This window comes from Heptranchias perlo, chromosome 3 (genome assembly GCF_035084215.1).
Source record: "Heptranchias perlo isolate sHepPer1 chromosome 3, sHepPer1.hap1, whole genome shotgun sequence".
Lineage (NCBI taxonomy): Eukaryota > Metazoa > Chordata > Chondrichthyes > Hexanchiformes > Hexanchidae > Heptranchias > Heptranchias perlo.
Window position 1 is genome coordinate 134,554,838 of NC_090327.1, and position 19,249 is coordinate 134,574,086.

At 40.7% G+C, this 19,249-nt stretch overlaps 1 protein-coding gene across 2 annotated transcripts in view; it reads right to left on the reverse strand.

Moving 5' to 3' along the window:
* The window catches only part of LOC137320244 (arf-GAP with SH3 domain, ANK repeat and PH domain-containing protein 1-like), a 417,474-nt gene that overhangs the window by 200,244 nt on the left and 197,981 nt on the right, over window positions 1-19,249 (reverse strand). For both annotated transcript variants that reach the window (XM_067982012.1, XM_067982011.1), the window contains exon 11: window positions 16,683-16,769. In XM_067982012.1, the coding sequence (XP_067838113.1) occupies window positions 16,683-16,769 (87 nt within the window). The remainder of the gene's footprint in view (window positions 1-16,682; window positions 16,770-19,249) is intronic.

The window sequence follows — 19,249 nt, forward strand, 5'->3', positions numbered from 1 at the left end:
GGATCAAATTTAAAATCTTTCTCCTTGATTATAAACTCCTCCCTGTCTCTCTTCTGCAATCTCTTCCAGCTCTATGCCCTGCAAGGACAGCAGCGCCCACCCCAAAGGAGGCCCGGAAACTCAGAACAGTGCCTTGCCATTCCGACAGGGAAGGGCCTCTCCAGCCAGAGTGACCCCACTCTCAGCTACAGGAATTTTGGGAACTTGTCTGAGGGAAATAAATTGGATTGGAGAAGGTTATCCACCCTCCCTGCATATTAGGCTTGTGCTCTGTGCATGACAATAAAGTGATACCTCATTTCAATGAAACAACATATGACAACAACATTTTGGCATCATAATTTCCTGAGGAGTGAAACCCAGGCAAAAAAGGAAAATTGACCTTAAGAACTGCCCTATTCATTTGTTGAACAAGACAAAGTACATCCATTACTATTGTAAGCAACTTTCTTACTCTCTAAGCTGATAGGAGAGCTAGTATAAATCAGCAATGATGAAGAAATTTAAGATCATGGGAACCCATGGACCAAAAGATTTTGGCAATTACTCAGCACCAAATTCAAGTTCCATAAACGGAACACCTAAAAAAACACCATGTTCCCCCATCATAATCCCTACCAGAAATGGATGACAGACAAAAACAGCAACAAAATAGACGCTCAGGACTTGGGAATGACTCCGTCATCTGGCAGCATCTGTAGGTATTAAAGAATTGTACCAGAATGAAAAAGAATAACTCATTACCATCTTTCAAAATTTAGGATTTATGCTCTGAATAGAGGAAAGTTGAGTAGGAACCACTACTGCCAAATCTTCCACATATAGGCCAGGAGTATTATTTTTACATTCCGGGGATAAAGCAAAAATTCGCTCCTACCTCCTTTTAAAAAAAGATAGAACAGCATATACAGGACAAATCTTAAGACTGAAGTTAAAAAAGTAAATAAAAATAGGACAGAAAGTTAATGACAAAAGAGAGAAGAGGAAAAATAAGGACAATAAAACAAGTAGAATGAAAGTACTTCAAAGTTTTTTTTTTAAATGTTAGTTTTTTCTCCCTCCACATCCTCAGGTGTTAGCTTTTGCTGGAGTACAGTTCCATGGGTGCCAGTCACACTGGTATCCTTCTCAAGTAGCTATTATTTCATGTGTGAACCTAGACAGTGAGTATTGGCAGTCTACTTGACCACAGAAGGCATTACAGACACACCAATCCCTATTCTCACCCAATGACCGTGCACAGACACATTACCAGGAAGGGTCACGAGACAGATATCAAGTGTGGGAACCCCGGATGATTTGTCACTTCAAAGTCATGAGCTCTGAACCTGCTTGTAAAGCGCAGTTGCTCACTGGATGAACCCTTCGAGCCATCAGGGGAGACAACATTTTTTTAAAAATTAAAAATGTATTTTAAGGGTTTTTGTTAATTTTACAGTTAATAATTCTAGTTCTAATGTTACTGTAATAAAGCTACTCCTGACATTACTGTAATATTGGCAATTATTTCTGTATAATGACATATGAGCTGAAAACTTATAACATCGCTCAATGCAGGGAGGTCGCTTTATCTCTGTCAAGACATTAAAATTGAAACAAGTATGCTCGGGTGACAGTTAGGAGGTTGAAAAAAACAGTAACAAAAATCCTTCATCGTATGTTGCTACTCAGTAATTTGTGCAAACCAAATACATAAATTTAAGTGCCTAATAATGTATGGTTATGGATAAATTCGTAAATAGAAGTTAGTAATTAGACAGAGTGGCCAATGTGGTACAACACTGGTCGCTGGTATGGTCCTGTTCAAACATTGGCTACCAGCGTGGTTCAGCACTGGCAACTCCAACAGCTTGAGGAGGCAGGATGAGAACAAAGTAAGTCATGCCAGCCTCAACATAACTGTTTGATATTTTTAATTGCAAACTTCACTTTTGTCATAATTACACCAGGATATCATTTGCAAATTTAAAATGTTCACTTCAGGTCTCTGGACCTGTTAACAATACTTTTTTTTTGTTTTAAAAATAAAAGCCAAATCATCTTACCATTGCAATTTGAACTCCTCATAATAAAGCATTTTATATTAAACGAGGATCGTGCTACAGAAAGGGAGTTTAAAAAACAAAAACGACCTCTGAGGAGAAATGTTTATTTATTGCTGGTTCCAGTACTGAACTAGGAACAACCTCCCATTTCAGATCAGCATCCAATAAGAAAAAAGGATGCTAATTCCTGTACTTTTGGACTGCTTCAACGGCCTGAGCCCATTCTCCAGGTCACTTTGTCAGTGGTTCTTGCGTGATTCCATCGGGTCCCTGAGCCGATGAGGGGTCCATTTTCTTGCCACCCAAGAATCACCCCACACAGAGCTTAACAAGAAAGAGGTGAAAAAGGAATGGGGAAGAGAAAGCAAAGTAAGGGGAGGAGAGAGAGAGAGAGAGAGAGAAAGAAAAAAAAAGAGATGGAGTGAAGGGGAGGAAGCAGCAGGGAGAAAGAGGCAAAAAGGAACAATGGAGAGAGAAGCAGGAGACAGATACGGGGAGAGAAATGACTGAGTGAGAGAGCAATGGGGCAAGAAAGAGATAAAAGGAACAGAACAAGAGAAAGATAGGAGAAAGAGAGAAGCAGGGGAAAGAGGAATGATAGGAGAAAAAGGAATGAGAGAAAAACAGAAAAGGTGAGAGAACAAAAGAGAAAAGTAAAAGTAAAAGAAGATAGGAAGAAAGAGAGAACTGAGAGAGAGAAGGGAAGCAGAAAGGGAGGAGTGAGATGAGAGACACACAGAAGGGGAAGATAACAGACACACAAACAAAAGGGAAGGAGGTGGGAGACAGACAGAACCGAAAGAGAAGAGGCATTAAAGGAAAGGAGACAGAAGAGGAAGAAAAAGAAGAAAAGGGGAAGGAGAGAGACAGACAGAAAGTGGGGCAAGGGAAAGATGTGTGAGAGTGTGTGTGTGGGGGGGGGGAGGGGAACAAGTGAAGAGACACACCTTTCTTTTAGGCTTACTAGTATCAGTATCCTTAGTTAGAAGACATGAGCTTTTTCTTGGAGTTGATTATAAAAAAAGTTAAGAGTTTTGGGAATTACTGAATCCAATTGTTGAAGATAATATTTATTATCAAGGTTGACACTGTGACCGTGATTCCCGAGTAACGTGGGTTTAGAAAAAAAACCAAAATAACACTTTGTTCTAGGGATTCAAGATTGTACTCTAGCAAAATTAGGCATGTGCATCCCTGACAATCCTGTATTAATGATGCCAGTTAATGCTCCTATTTAGTACTTCCTCCCTCCAGTGACTGGGGCAAGGAGAGGAAAAACGGAAGGGGGTGGATGGGGGGGGGGGAGGCAGAAAAAACAGGTAAGATTTTGTCTGCACTTTGCAAGAGAGCTAGCTGAAGTCAGAACTCACCAGAGGGTAAAAATCCTGTTTGTTATGTGTACTGACATAGTAAATGCATTGTGAGGATTTCCTGCTTAGTATTGCTTGGAAAATCCAGAACACATTCATGATTTTGCTAGAAATACTGAAGAGAGAAAAATTTTATGAATGCATTTATGATGTTACTACACATAGCAACCAGAGTTCTTTGATAGAAAATCGCATGAGCTGCAAATTGGACACAATGCCTGAATTCCCAACATGCACTCCCATCACATGAAGTTTTGCTGAGAGAGCTAAATGGTATATTTAAACTTGTTATGCCATCAGATTGCCTAAACCTGCAACATGTGCTTTCCAGAGCTGTAATAGTACAAAGGCAGAAGCACAAGATTCTTGAAGTAGAATGCAGTCAAGTTGCCCAGATGTTCAAGAACAGCAACCATCTTTCTTCTGCTGGAACTAAAACATATCCCACCAAGTCATTGTACACTTCAGGCATGTACTCAGAAAACTCAGTAAAATAACAAGAATATGTCTGTAAATATCTAAAGATAGAGACATCTACTTCCACCATCTAGTAGACAACTATAGCAAATGTTACAATATTTAGTGAGCACCAGTTGATATCCTGTAGTGATGCTCATAGGAGGTTGGAGGATATAGTGGTGGACAACGCCATCTGAATGGGGCGCATTATGGCCACTGCATATGCCAGCAGCCTATGATGCTGACTTTGCATGATAATGCTAGGTCAGCTAATTGAAATATTTTTGTGCTGCTCTTAATGCAGAGCACATGATACGTTGGAAAGTGCCTTGGTAGGCAGACTGTCTGATGCCAGCAGTTAGTATAGGTGTGATGACTGCCCTCGATATGCTGCCATTTTTGTCTTGTAAAATCCCTTGGGGCACAAAGACCCCTTTCAAGAATTGGCTGTTGGAGGTCAACGAATAGCACGGCTATTCATGCTCTTATAAGGAGAGGGGCACTCAATGTCCGTTGGAAAAAGGCACTCAGTATGAAGGGCACCTGGAGGGGGCAAGCATGTGGTAGTATGAAGAGGGAAAGGTCTGGTTGTACTCAGGCGGAGGGGAGCCCAGGAAATGTGGGCCAAGATCCTGGATTGTTAATTGTTGTGTTGCTGTATTTGCAAGTGAAACTAATTGCAAAAAAGGTTCAGAGCTCCTCCAAAAATGTTCCTGGTCATGACACAGTAACAGACTTTAATTTTTTAATTATATCTTCTGCCATCAGCTGGCTTTTTTCCAAATTCCTGGCTAGGAACAGTTAAAATTGTTAAATTCAGTGTTCGGCAATCAGCCTGCCTACTTGCAGGTTCCTGATGTGAGCAGAGAACAGATAACATTTTTAATTATATCTTCGCCAGTCAGCTGACCTGCCCCTAAGTCTCTGGTCGTGAGTTAGGAATAGTTAAAATTTTCAAATGCAGTACTCAGCTGATCTCCCATCGGGAGAGGGAAATCAATGGGAGAAAGGGTTGGAGAGTCCGCCCCAAAGTTTTTAAGAACACTTCAGCAGGGTGCATAATGGGAGACTGGCTGACAGCTGAAGATATGCAATCAGAAAATGTAAACTTCTGCTGGCTCACAGCTGGGAATATGGGCACCAGTCAGCTGATGCTGAAGCTAGAATTTAAAGATCACACCTGTAACAATGTTCACAGGTATCAGTCCAGTACCAATAGTGCCACTACCAGCGAGTCAGAACTCCAGAGCTGGGAGGACCAGAAAGTGGAATGAGTTACATGGGATGAATGAAATATCCTTAGAAACAGAAAATATTAGTATTACAGGATTTGTACAAATCCACAAAACATTAAATAATTGTTTTTCATGAAAACATGCTATTGCATGTTTGAAATCACTCTACCTGTGCTTTGAACTGAAACAATATCCAGGGTTATGGCAATACTGCATTCTATTGCATCAACTTAGCATCTAAGTAGCAAATCTGGGATAGACATGTACACTCAAATCTCCCTGTACAATTTACTTCAGTAGATGAAGAAGTCCCAATATCCACATGAGTGATGAAATATTTCACAGCAAAAACTTGGCAAGAACATATTTTAAAGGGAACAGTAAAGATGCTTCTTGATTGTTCTGGAAACAGCCCAAGTACACTGGGCTAGAGTATTAACATACTTGCAGCTGGTTGACCCAAATTATATCAGCTTTTTTTCTGTGAAGACTAAACAATATCTATTTTATGTAAGGTTTCAAAACTAGTTGCCTTACATTTGTGCCTACTTTTGCAAAAATTAGCAATTGGAGGAGCTCTTGGTGGTATTCTTATCGATGTGAAAAAATGCGATATTCCATTGTTCCATAAAGTACATCATCCATGCAAGTGATTCAAGGTGCCCTGCATTCTGGGGTCATAGCATAACTGAAGCTCTAAAGACCGTCGTGGCAAGGTCTTTACGTACAGAAGATCCCGTTTTATCGTGTCAAACATAGATGTCTTTAAATTCACTGTTTTTTAAAAAATAAAGTGGGGTCCTAAGTTCTGTGGTGAAATTGTTGCTTGCATAATTGTTGCGTTCATAATACTATTCTCTTCCTTTAATTACTGTGAATGCTTCTTAGCGGTTCTGTATAGAGCGCTGTGAACGTACTATTCTAGATCATTCAAGTTGTCAAGATAACATTTTCATGCCAACAATTATGAGTAAACGTAGTTGAGCATTTGTAATTCCTGCATAACACCCATCCTTGTGACAATATCCGTGTGAGTGACAACCTGCAACAGTGAAATTACCAAGCAGTTTGGGGCCTGTTCTTGGAAACTCAACACAAACTGTGTCCTCTCCAGCACAACACACCCACTGGACATTAAGGGCAACGACCCCAACCGACCTTACCACTAGTTTGCAGCGCTTCGTTCCCTGTCTACAGAAACTAAGACTAAACAAGCTGCTCCAAATCCCTGACCACCTTGTATCCAAGAAGAGGTGAGTAGAGCAGAGGGGAGGAGGAGGAGAATGGGGGAGGACAGTGGAGGAGGGGAGTGCAGGCAGGAAGGAGAGGGGAAGGACTACACTTCAAAAGTAAATCATTGGTATGAAGCACTTTGGGACGTCCTGAGGATGTGAAATGCACTATATAAATGCATTTCTTTCTTTCTTATCTTCAATGGATGTACCTGGCTTCAGCCAGGGTGTCCATTAGCTTCTTTCACCTGGCTACTGCCTGAGCCCATGACTCAGTAAGCAGTTATACATCGGCACTTCTTGATCTGCACTGCAGGAGGCCAGCGGCTGTACATTGGCTCCCGTGTTTACACTGCTAAATTTGGCTCCCTTATCCTGGTGGCATAATTGTAGACTAATGAAAAACGGCCATCAGGATAAGAGATCCAGTTACAGCAGTAAAATTGCAGGGGGTTGGCACATGGACAGCAGTCTCCTGCAATCTGAACTAAACAAGCACCAATATAAAAGTGCCTAGTGACTCAGTGGTGTTGTGCACTGTATAAGGAATCTTTGTGATTGCATCCCGATAGACTGGCACTAAAATGGTGACTCCTAACATAGGTTTGCCACATTCCTTGATTTATATTTTGGTCTACCACCACTCAAGATAGGCATATTGTTAAGAAGCAGACTCATGCATTCATAAAAGATTGAAAACATGATGAACACTATCTGTTCTGAGGAAGAGGAACAGTAAAAAAAAAAGGTATTTAGTATCAGCTCCACTAATTAAAATGCATATTGCGAGGAGCCAGTTCCGTTTGTCTGGGTGACGAAAACATTCAGCTGCATGAAACCAGCTGTGTGGGGTTTAGTGGGCAATGACAGGAGATTTTTGTTTTTTGATGGGTAAGCCAGGGTGAGAAAATGACCTTCCTCAACTTTATTAATCTTCTGATCTTGTCTGCCACCAACAGCACTCTCTCAGAGTACTTTTAGTGCATGATAGTCAGGATCTCTGCACGTTGATGGCGCGAATAAGAGGGAAAGGTCAAATATAAGGTAGGGATGCTCTCCAAAACTGCCACAATAGCTTTAGTAAACAATTTTACAACACCAAGTTATAGTCCAGCAATTTTATTTTAAATTCACAAGCTTGTGAATTTAAAATAAAATTGCTGGACTATAACTTGGTGTTGTAAAATTGTTTACAATTGTCAACCCCAGTCCATCACCGGCATCTCCACACAATAGCTTTAAGCCACTTAACACTCCATCCACCTTCAATTGTGCCAAACAGATTTTACATAATTTTTTTTCTTTAAAACAGCAAATGCTGGGAACACACAGGTCAGTCAACTCCTTTAGAGAGAAAAATAAAAATTCTGAAGGAGCGCAATATTAATATTGCGCATGTTTTTATGTACTATTTTAACATCTCCTTTTCAAAGAGACATCATATGTAATTCTTTGGCAAACTATCATTTTCAAATAATACATTCTTTGTTCTCCAAATAAGTACGCAGTTCATTTAATACATATCACCAAATCTTCCTAGTCCTCAAGAAAACAGAGAGCAGTACATTTGGAAGATAAGACATTTTCGCTGCCATTCCACACTATGAAAAAATGACTGTTTTCTTTGTATAGTTATGACCGAACAGTATTGCTTATGTTTACAAATCTGGAAAGAAAAAATTACTGAGACAGCTGCCTGGGTTATTTCAATGCTGGCTAGAGCCCTGGGGTAAATTGTTCTCTAAATAATCACATTTTAATGGCTCCTCCATAGAACCCAGAAAGTGATTTCTTTCCTGACAAACTGTTAAGCATGCCTTTTTATTATTAGTATCAGTGTATTTGGTCCATTCCCATATGGTCACGGTGATTTAAAAAAAAATCTTTAAAACTCAGTTCCTGGTAGGTTTGCTGTATTTTTTTAAAGCAGATATACACTTGACAGGAACAATGTGAAAATGAAATAAAACAAAATCCTCCCATTGGTTTACAAACAGACTAAAACACCACCAATGATGCTGGAAAGGAGAGGTACTCCAAGTGAATCCCTTTGGTTGATATTAGTGGGGCTCATCCACTTCATGCTCCCACTCAACAAATAGATCACCCACGAGCTATGTGGAAAAGTCCTAAAAATTGATTTTTTTTTGTGAGAAATAATTGTTTGAGAAAAAAATGAAGCACGTGCAAGGGAATGTATTTTTCATTTATTAAAACAAAAATCAAAATAAGCAACAAGAAAAACAATGTTCAACCGTTTAGTTTAAATGCGAGAGGTTGCTGCTTTCAACTTTATTTTGAAGTCCCAAAAAAAAGCATCACATACTTTGTAAACTTTAAAATAAATTGACTTTTTCCAGATGTGAAATTCTGTTTCTAGCAAAAGTTCAGGTTTGGTGTCATTTGATCAAATTGCCTAAAGCTCCGGTGAACTGGACTATTTGGGATCAGTTTTATGTTAATTGTTTGTTCACATCAGTTACATAACTACTTCTAATTAGAACTGTATGAGAACTTTTCCTAATTATTTACATTTTTTAAAATCAAAAAATTAGCTTGTACAATCACTTTGCCTAGCATTTTACACTGTGAAATAAAAAAAGACTTCATCACATTCATCTATTTTAAATTGTACTGTAAGAATCAGCTGTTCAGAATTCACTGTGTTTTGCATAAAAGCTAACTTCTAAATATTTAGCTTCATATCTTGGATACCATCAAGAATACTACAAACTGCTGCAGCGTTTAGCAAAAAACTGCAATGTGCTTGCATAACATGTTTTACAGAAGCCAACCTACAGTCAACTAACAAAAAATACTGCAACATAGAGGAAAGATTCACCATCGGTACACCTTTTAATATACAAATATTGAAGATTAATTTAATCATTGCTTCTTTTTCAAATAAAATTCCTGAAATCATCGTTGTGGAAAGTGAGATGGAAAAGATGAACATCACAATGCCAATTAACATATGCTGTTACAAGGAGATGATCATGAAAGAATTCTGGGTCAATGACTATATCTAAATGTTATTTCACTCCCTCACATTGTCAGGTTTGATAACAATCCAAGATGATTTTGCCAATTATGTAATTTGTACTTGGCAGTTAAATAAAATATTTTAAAAATCAACAAATAGAAAAAAACAGACACTGAAGTTAGTCCTAATTTGCAATGTTACTGCCTGGAATGCCATTTATTAGAGAAAATCAAAGGATACAGTTAACATTAGAAGATATATGAATGCAAAATTTGCTTGTTTTCTCACTTTGTAAATGGTTTAAAAAAAATTCCAGAAGTACATATGTTTGCTGTAACCAAAATTTTACAGCTCTAAAATGCTCAATTACACAGGTTATTTGTTATCCAAAATATACAGATTATTCATTTAAACAACAAGCATATTGCATCACTGTGGTCGTGCCATTCTTTTCTATTACTATTTTCAGTCAAAACTGTAGAACTTCAAGATTTAATAATTGCTTAAGTAGAAGTACACATCTTGTTTTTTTTTTAAAATGAAAGATAAATCATTTTGAGGTTTCACTGTTTAAAAGATGACTGAGTTTCACTTTTGGTACCAGCAATTTTTTTCTCAATTTCAGTGTGCATCATAATTACGTGCTAAGGATGACACCAAAAATAAGCTAATATAATTAGAGATGGATTATCATCTAGAGTGATGAAGAAAAATAATTGAGTCTTCCATCACATAAGCATTAGAAAGATTTCCCAAGACATTGCAGCATGTGTCAAACAGGACAACAAATCTGCAACTGTCATGGATAATATAGCTACCACAACTGTTTTCATTAATGTCAATGCACATATAAAAGCACAATGTAAGCCACATAGGAACAACCAATTCAGAAGTAAAATCACAACAAATTTTAAGACACTATGATTTTTTTTTTAACGGAAATGTTTGCTTAAAATGGGCATGTGGGTACTCCAGGACGTTTCCCATGTCATGCAACCACAGGTGCAGGAAGCGTCACCAGCTGGAGGAGCTCGAGCTCCGGGTTTCGGAGCTTGAGCAGCAGCTGGCGTCACTGCGATACATCCGTGAGGTTGAGAGCTACGTGGATAGCACATTTCAGGAGGTAGTCACCCCGCAGCTTAAAAGAGTGCAGGCAGAGAGGGACTGGGTGACCCCCAGAAAGACAAGGAGGACCAGGAAGTGCAGGAGTCCCCTGAGGGCATCTCACTTTCTAACCAGTATTCAGTTCTGAATACTGATGGGGGAAGACGGTTCCTCTGAGGAGTGCAGCCAGAGCCAACACCATGACACCATGGGTGGCTCAGCTGTACAAGGTGAGGGGGGGGGGGGGGGGGGGAAGGTCAGGAGGGCAACAGTTTTTTTTTATTCGTTCATGGGATGTGGGCGTCGCTGGCGAGGCCGGCATTTATTGCCCATCGCTAATTGCCCTTGAGAAGGTGGTGGTGAGCCGCCTTCTTGAACCGCTGCAGTCCGTGTGGTGAAGGTTCTCCCACAGTGCTGTTAGGAAGGGAGTTCCAGGATTTTGACCCAATGACGATGAAGGAATGGTGATATATTTCCAAGTCGGGATGGTGTGGGACTTGGAGGGGAACGTGCAGGTGCCTGCTGCTCTTGTCCTTCTAGGTGGTAGAGGTCATGGGTTTGGGAGGTGCTGTCGAAGAAGCCTTGGCGAGTTGCTGCAGTGCATCCTGTGGATGGTACACACTGCAGCCACAGTGCGCCGGTGGTGAAGGGAGTGAATGTTTAGGGTGGTGGATGGGGTGCCAATCAAGCGGGCTGCTTTGTCCTGGATGGTGTCGAGCTTCTTGAGTGTTGTTGGAGCTGCACTCATCCAGGCAAGTGGAGAGTATTCCATCACACTCCTGACTTGTGCCTTGTAGATGGTGGAAAGGCTTTGGGGAGTCAGGAGGTGAGTCACTTGCCGCAGAATACCCAGCCTCTGACCTGCTCTCGTAGCCACAGTATTTATATGGCTGGTCCAGATAAGTTTCTGGTCAATGGTGACCTCCAGGATATTGATGGTAGGGGATTCGGCGATGGTAATGCCGTTGAATGTCAAGGGGAGGTGGTTAGACCCTCTCTTGTTGGAGATGGTCATTGCCTGGCACTTGTCTGGCATGAATGTTAATTGCCACTTATCAGCCCAAGCCTGGATGTTGTCCAGGTCTTGCTGCATAGTGATAGGGGATTCCATAGTTAGGGGAGCAGACAGGTGTTTCTGCGGCCGCAGACGTGATTCCAGGATGGTGTGTTGCCTCCCTGGTGCCAGGGTCAAGGATACCACTGAGCGGCTGGAGGGTGAACAGCCAGAGGTCGTGGTCCGTATCGGTACCAACGACATAGGTAGGAAGAGGGATGAGGTCCTGCAGGCAGAGTTAAAGAAGTTAGGAAAGAGATTAACAAGAAGGACCTCAAAAGGTAGTAATCTCTGGATTAGTCCCGGTGCCACGTACAGAAATAGGAGGATAGAGCAGATGAATGCATGGCTGGTGAGATGGTGCAGGAGGGAGGGCATCAGATTCCTGGGGCATTGGGACTAGTTCTGGGGGAGATGGGACCTGCACAGACCGGACGGGTTGCGCCGCACGGGAGCTGGGACCAATATCCTCGTGGGGAGGTTCACTAGTACTGTTTGAGGGGGTGCGTGCTTTAAACTAATTTAGCAGGGGGAAGGGCACCAGGTTGTAGCATTGGAAAGGGGAAACAAGGGGCACAAAAGATCAGGAGAGAAGAATAGCCCTACAGTAAGAAATAGTAAGATATTAGGTGGGGTCAGACCAAGAGAGAGTCTAAGACGGGTTTGCGAAGCAAGCGTGTGAAAGCACAAAGCGTGGTAAATAAGGTTGGTGAGCTGCAAGCGCAAATAGCCACATGGGAATATGATGTGACAATATGGAGACCTGGCTCAAAAAAGGGCAGGATTGGACACTAAATATTCCTGGATACACGGTGTTCAGGAAAGAAAGCGGGGTCGGGGGGGGGGGGGGGGGGAGGGGGGTGGCAGGTGGCAGTATTGATTAAGGAAGATATAGAATATTGCAGTGCTGGAGAGAAAGGATGGCCTGGAGGGGTCAAGATGAGAATCTATTTGGTTAGAGTTAAGGAACAATAGAGGTGCCCTTACGCTACTGGGTGTATTCTATAGGTCACCAACTAGTGGGAAGGATATAGAGGAGCAAATTTGCAGGGAAATTAGAGAGAGCTGCAAAAGCCATAGTGCAGTGATAACGGGGGATTTCAATTATCCAAACATAGACTGAGTAAAGAGGGGGAGGAATTTTTGAAATGTGTTCAGGATAACTTTCTCGACCAGTACGTTTCCGGCCCAATGAGGAAGGAAGCATGCTGGACTTGGTTCTAGGGAATGAGACGGGCCAAGTGGAGCAAATGTCAGTGGGGGAGCATTTAGGGATCAGCAATCATAGTATCATAAGGCTTAGAATAGCTATGGAAAAGGATTCTGACCACTCTAAAGTAAAAATACTCAACTGGAGGAGGGCCAATTTCAGTGGGATGAGAACAGATCTGGCCCGGGTAAATTGGAATCATAAATTGACAGGCAAAACTATAATTGAACAGTGGGCAGCCTCTAAAGAGGAGATGATTCGGGTACAGACAAGGTACATTCCAACAAGGGAGAAAGGTAGGGCAACTAAAGCCAGAGCACCCTGGATGACAAAGGAGATAGAGAATAAGTTAAAATGGAAAAAAGGGACATATGACAGGAGTCAGGTTGATAACACAAGTGAGAATCAGGCAGAATATAGAAAGTTCAGAGGGGAACTGAAAAAGGAAATAAGAGGGGCAAAGAGAGAGTATGAGAATCGACTAGCAGCCAACATAAAAGGGAATCCAAAAGTCTTCGACAGACATGTTAACAGTAAACAGGTAGTAAGAGAAGGGGTGGGGCCGATTAAGGACCATAAAGGATGTCTACTCATGGAGGCTGTGGGCATGCTGAGGTACTAAATGAGTACTTTGCATCTGTCTTTACCAAGGAAAAAGATGCTGCCAGAGGCTCAGTAAAGGAAGATATTGTTAAGATGGGCAAAAAATTGAGAAACAAGAGGTACTAAAGGCTAGCTGTACTTAAAATAGATAAGTCACCTGCTCCGGATGGAATGCACCCTCGGATGCTGAGAGAAGTATGGGGGGAAATTGCAGAGGTACTGGCCATAATCTTCCAGACATCCTTAGATACGGGAGTGGTGCCAAAGGACTGGAGAATTGCAGTACACCCTTGTTCAAAAAAAGGATGTAAAGATAAACCCAGCAACTATAGGCAGTCAGTTTAACCTCAGTGATGGGGAAACTTTTGGATACGATAATCCGTGACAGAATTAACAGTTACTTGGACGGGTGTGGATTGATTAGGGAAAGCCAGCACGGATTTGTTAAAGGCAAATCATGCTTAACCAACTTGAGTTTTTTGATGTGGTAACAGAGAGGGTAGATCAGGGCAATGTAGTTGATGTGGTGTATATGGATTTTCAAAAAGCGTTTGATGAAGTGCCACATGGTAGGCTTGCTATTAAGATTGCGGCCCATGGAATAAAAGGAGGCAATAGCAACCTGGATACAGAATTGGCTAAATGACAAGAAACAGAGAGTAGTGGTGAACAGTTGTTTTTCGGACTGGAGGGAGGTATACAATGGTGTTCCCCAGGGGTTGGTGCTGGGACCACTGCTTTTCCTGATATATATTAATGACTTGGACTTGGGTGTACAGGGCACAATTTCAAAATTTGCAGATGACACAAAACTTGGAAGGGTAGTAAACAGTGAGGAGGATAGTGATAGTCTTTAAGAGGATACAGACACTCTGGTGGCATGGGCAGACACGTGGCAGATGAAGTTTAACACGGAAAAATGCGAGGTGATGCATTTCGGTAGGAAAAATGAGGAGAGGCAATATAAACTAAAGGGCACAATTCCAAAAGGGGTAGATGAACAGAGGGATCTGAGGGTATATATGCACAAATCATTGAAGGTGGCAGGGCAGGTTGAGAAAGCAGTTTGAAAAATATATGGGGTCCTGGGCTTTATAAATAGAGGCATAGAGTACAAAAGTATGGAAGTCACGATGAACCTTTGTAAAACACTGGTTCAGCCACAACTGGAGTATTGAGTCCAGTTCTGGGCACCGCACTTTAGGAGGGATGTGAAGGCCTTAAGAGAGGGTGCAGAGAAGATTTACTAAAATGATTCCAGGGATGAGAGGCTTAAATTACGTGGATAGACTGGAGAAGCTGGGGTTGTTCTCCTTGGAACAGAGAAGGTTGAGAGGAGATTTGATGGAGGTATTCAAAATCATGAAGGGTCTAGACAAAGTAGATAGAGAAAAACTGTTCCAATTGGCGGAAGGGTCAATAACCAGAGAGCGTAGATTTAAGGTGACTGGCAAAAGAATCAAAGGTAATATGAGGAAAAACTTTTTTACACAGCGAGTGGTTAGGATCTGGAACGCACTGCCCGAGGGAGTGGCAGAGGCAGATTCAATCATGGCCTTCAAAAGGGAACTGGTAAGTACTTGCAATGAAAAAATGTGCAAGGCTGCAGAAATAGGGCAGAGCAATGGGACTAGCTGGATTGCTCATACATAGAGCCGGCGCGGACTCGATGGGCCGAATGGCCTCCTTCCGTGCTATAACCTTCTATGATTCTACGATTTATAACAAAACCTGTGGTACTGTGAAGCATTAATCTACAAGTTACTATTTAATTTATTTAAGATAGTATTTTTTTTGTTTTTAAAACACACGTGTGCGCACGCTCTAATACGCAATTGATACTTCAGGAAGTTAAAATGGGGAAAAAAAAAAGAGTAAAATTAATAACAATAGCTTTGTTTTACTAAACAAAATGAAGTGTCTCTTTTGCTATCTTAGCATAAGCAGTACACATCACTTAAATGTACCCCTCAATCAAATTTAAAGCTAATGTATCAGTACAGCTATAAAATATAAAATACAACTTCACATTTGGTTAAGAGGTTCTGTGTTTTCCTTACATTTTACAGCATACAAAATAGCATCTACCTCTCCAACAACTCTCTCAACCCCATACTGCCTCTCTGCCGGACTGCTTGTCTGATATCAGCCTTGGATGAGCCTCAATTCCTATCAGCTCAAAATTAGGAAGACCAAAGCCATTGTCTTTGGCCCCTGCCACTAACTCTGTACCTTTGCTATTAATTCCATCACCTTCAAAGCACCGTTCCAGGTTGAAAGACTGCAACCTCAGCAGTTCAATTCAATCTCAAGGTGGGTTTCCGACCCCATAGCCTCTCCATCACAAAGACCGCCCAGTTTCACCTTCGTCCATCTCCACCCCCTACCTCAGTTCATCTGATGCTGAAACCCTCAACTATGCCTTTGTCACCTCCAGGCTCAACTATTCCAATGCACTCTACTGGCCAGCCCCCACATCGTCTACAAACTTCAGCTTATCCAAATCTCTGCTTCCCACATCCTAACCCGCAGCCAAATCTCGCTCACTATTGGCTCCTAGTCCCACAACGCCTTATATTTAAAATTCTCATCCTTGTCTTTAGATCCTTACATGGCCTCACTCCTCCCCATCTCTGTAACCTCCTCCAACTCTGAAGTCCCCACCTGAACTCTCCGTCCTTATGACTTTGCCAGCCCCCCCACCCTTCACCTCACCACTGGCAGCTATGCCTTCTGCCACCAGGGCTCCAAACCATTCTGACTCTCCAACACTCTCTCCTCCTTTAATACCCTCCTTAAGACCTATCTCTGACCAATTTGATTAGTCACCCCTCCTAATCTCTCCTTCTTTGGGTCGGCACCTGTTTTTATCTGATTATGCCTCTGAGGAACCTTGGGACGTTTTTCTACATTCAAGGCACATTCAGCAAGTTGTTGTTGTAAATCATTTGAGACTAGACAACACAGTTTAAGCTGGTTATTTAGAAACTAAGGTATATATCCTTGGCCAAAATCTATTGTCGTAATCTTCATTTAAGGATATTAGTGGCTTAATATTCAACAGCCGTGACAAGCTAAAAATTTACCATAAATGCACTGTAAGAATGCAGGTTGAACTTGGTTATGCCTTATATTTCACAAGTCATTTTCAATCACTGAGAAAAATAATGGCATTAAACATTGCCTTTCAAAACAAGAGCTTTTGAGATTATCTAAATAGTTTCAGACAAGACCAAAATGCTTTTTTTTACATTTAGAGGCACAATGATCAAAAGCATAATTTATTAGTTAAACATTAACTCTCTATCTCTATAGCTTTACTCTATAATTTGGAATATTTGGCTACTTTTATAAAATGTAAATTCGAACTATTTCAAGTACACCTACCTCTTTCTGTTCAAGTTGCAGTGAGGATTTCAGCATATCACGGAGTGTGCACAGCTGTTTCTTTTCTTCGTCTTGTGTTTGCTTGATCTGTGGAGAAGACAAACATTAAAATTGAAGCCTGGCCGTTTATCTGATAACATCAAAAAGTAGAAGAAAATAAAAGTTAGAATTCTTGGTTGCTTTCTAAGAAACCACTTTAGAACCCATTATGTAATTAGATAAGCAGATTCTCACAGAAATCACCTGGGTAACCTCTTGGAAAACATTAATGTTATACAGCAGCTTATGCTCATACTTGGTCTATTCTCACTGCTAAGAAAAAATCCTATAAGAATGGCAAACTTAATTACTGATAAAATTAGTTTATTGAGATTTCCCGTTTTAAGCCTAAAGTAAAATTTTGACTTTGCTAGAGGGATGTCGCATTGTAATATGTTCCTAGACTTCAGAGTCTGACTAATATTTATGTCAAACTTTAAGTATAACAATTGCTTTAAGCCATTTTTTTCCCCAATACATTGAGAAGATTTCCTACTTCACCGCCCCCAAAATGACACTCATTAATAGCAACTGTGAAAATTATAGAACATACTTCTATGCAATTTAACTTTATTTATGGTTGAACATGGTGAAAAAATGCTCACCTCAGTTTACAAATATTCAGGTTATCAATCCATTTTGTTACCTTTTTATGCATTTAAAATCTAAAGAATTAAGAATATATTTTGGAGTTTCACAATGACCTGAATTAAGGTGCTCAGTAAAAATGCATAGTTAAAGCTACCAAGAAATACAAACCATTCTAGAGGAACAATAAAGAAAATAACAATTGTTTGTTTTGTTCTTTGGTATTGTATACAGAATTATAGAAAGGGTATAGCACGGAAGGAGGCCATTCAGCCCATCGAGTCCATGCCAGCTCTATGCAAGAGCAATCCAGCTAGTCCCACTCCCCCGTCCTATCCCCGTAGCCCCAATTTTTTTTCCTTCAAGTACTTATCCAATTCCCTTTTGAGAGCCATGATTAAATCTGCCTCTACCACCACCTCTGGCAGTGCATTCCAGATCCTAACCACTCGCAGTGTAAAAAAGATTTTCCTCATGTCATCTTTGGTTCTTTTGCCAATCACCTTAAATTTACGTCCTCTGGTTCTGGATCCTTCCACCAATGGGAACAGTTTCTCTCTATCTATATCCAAATAACTTCCATCTATGAAAGCTACAAAGATTAAGTTGTTAAAATAAAGGATGGACTCAAGACTAGAATTTCTGTAGGCATTTAAAAAAAGAAATGTGGATGGATAAAATAAAAATATATTCATTCAATGTAAAAATATTTATTATAAACATTGACTTTTTACATAAACAGATCAATAAACTAGTTTGTTATTTATCAGCTGCCAGAGTCCAGCCAAGATATAGATATGTTCTTCTTTATTCTTCAAAAGAAATTCAACTTCCACACAGACAAAGCAAATCGCTGTCATACCATAGAACAAAATCATCTGGGGCCATTTCCCTTTTAGAAATTTGCATCCTGGGTGGTCAGGTTATCTTTATATACTTTGTTGCATTATAAGGACATATACATCTGTAGATTACAAAATGAAGCTTTTACCCCATGCATCTGTTCAGACTTCTCACAAAGAATTGGATTTTCAACCGAGAAGGGAACGTGCCATATTTCATCGGTATATTGAAAATAACCTACGAGTCAATGGGATGTAACCAAAAAATCCTTTGGAAACATAGGGACCATGATGGACTTTATCTGGATTGGGGGTTACTACTGCAACAGCCATGAATAAACTCTCAGGTTATTTTTGCTGCAATCCACTGTTACAAAAACTTACCTTGTAGTCTGCGCTGAATGTTTTAACTTGCATTTTGTACTGCCAGTACGCAAAGTGTTAACACCCACGGTCACAGAAAGCATCCCGTCAGCAAAAAGCCATCGGCTCAGAACAGATCAGACGTCTGGGAAAGATTCTACAAGGTGCAAGTATTTTGTGACCCACTTACTGTAAGGCTAAACTTTTTTTTAAGTTATTTTAATACATATCCTGGGAAAGTTTATTAAACCATTCAGCCTTGCAGTCACTGGTAGGCTAGATTGAGCTTTAAGTGGACATCTGTTAAAGGTCGACATTTAGAGAAAAAGTGAGTGGTGTCTTTATTATTTTCACGTATTCAAGGATGCAGACAAGTATATATTTCAATGTTTTCATTCATCTATGTTATATAACCAACCCCTTGTTCATCTAAAGTCTGCATCTTGATTTGATGAGCGTATATCCAGTTTGCCTTTCAGAGGAGCAACATGTGGTGGCACATAATACATCTCAGTAGCGAAGTGCAGAATAAGAGTTTTCTGTTGTGACCTTCCCCAAGTCTCGGCATCTAGACATTGGGCAGGGAAGACACACTCCAGATCATAGTGGACGCTAGGTCGACTTACGGGAATGATTGGTGGCGCTGAACAACAACAATTTGCATTTATATAGCACCTTTAATGTAGCAGAACGACCCTAGGTGCTTCACAGGAGCGGTTATCAAACAAAATTTGA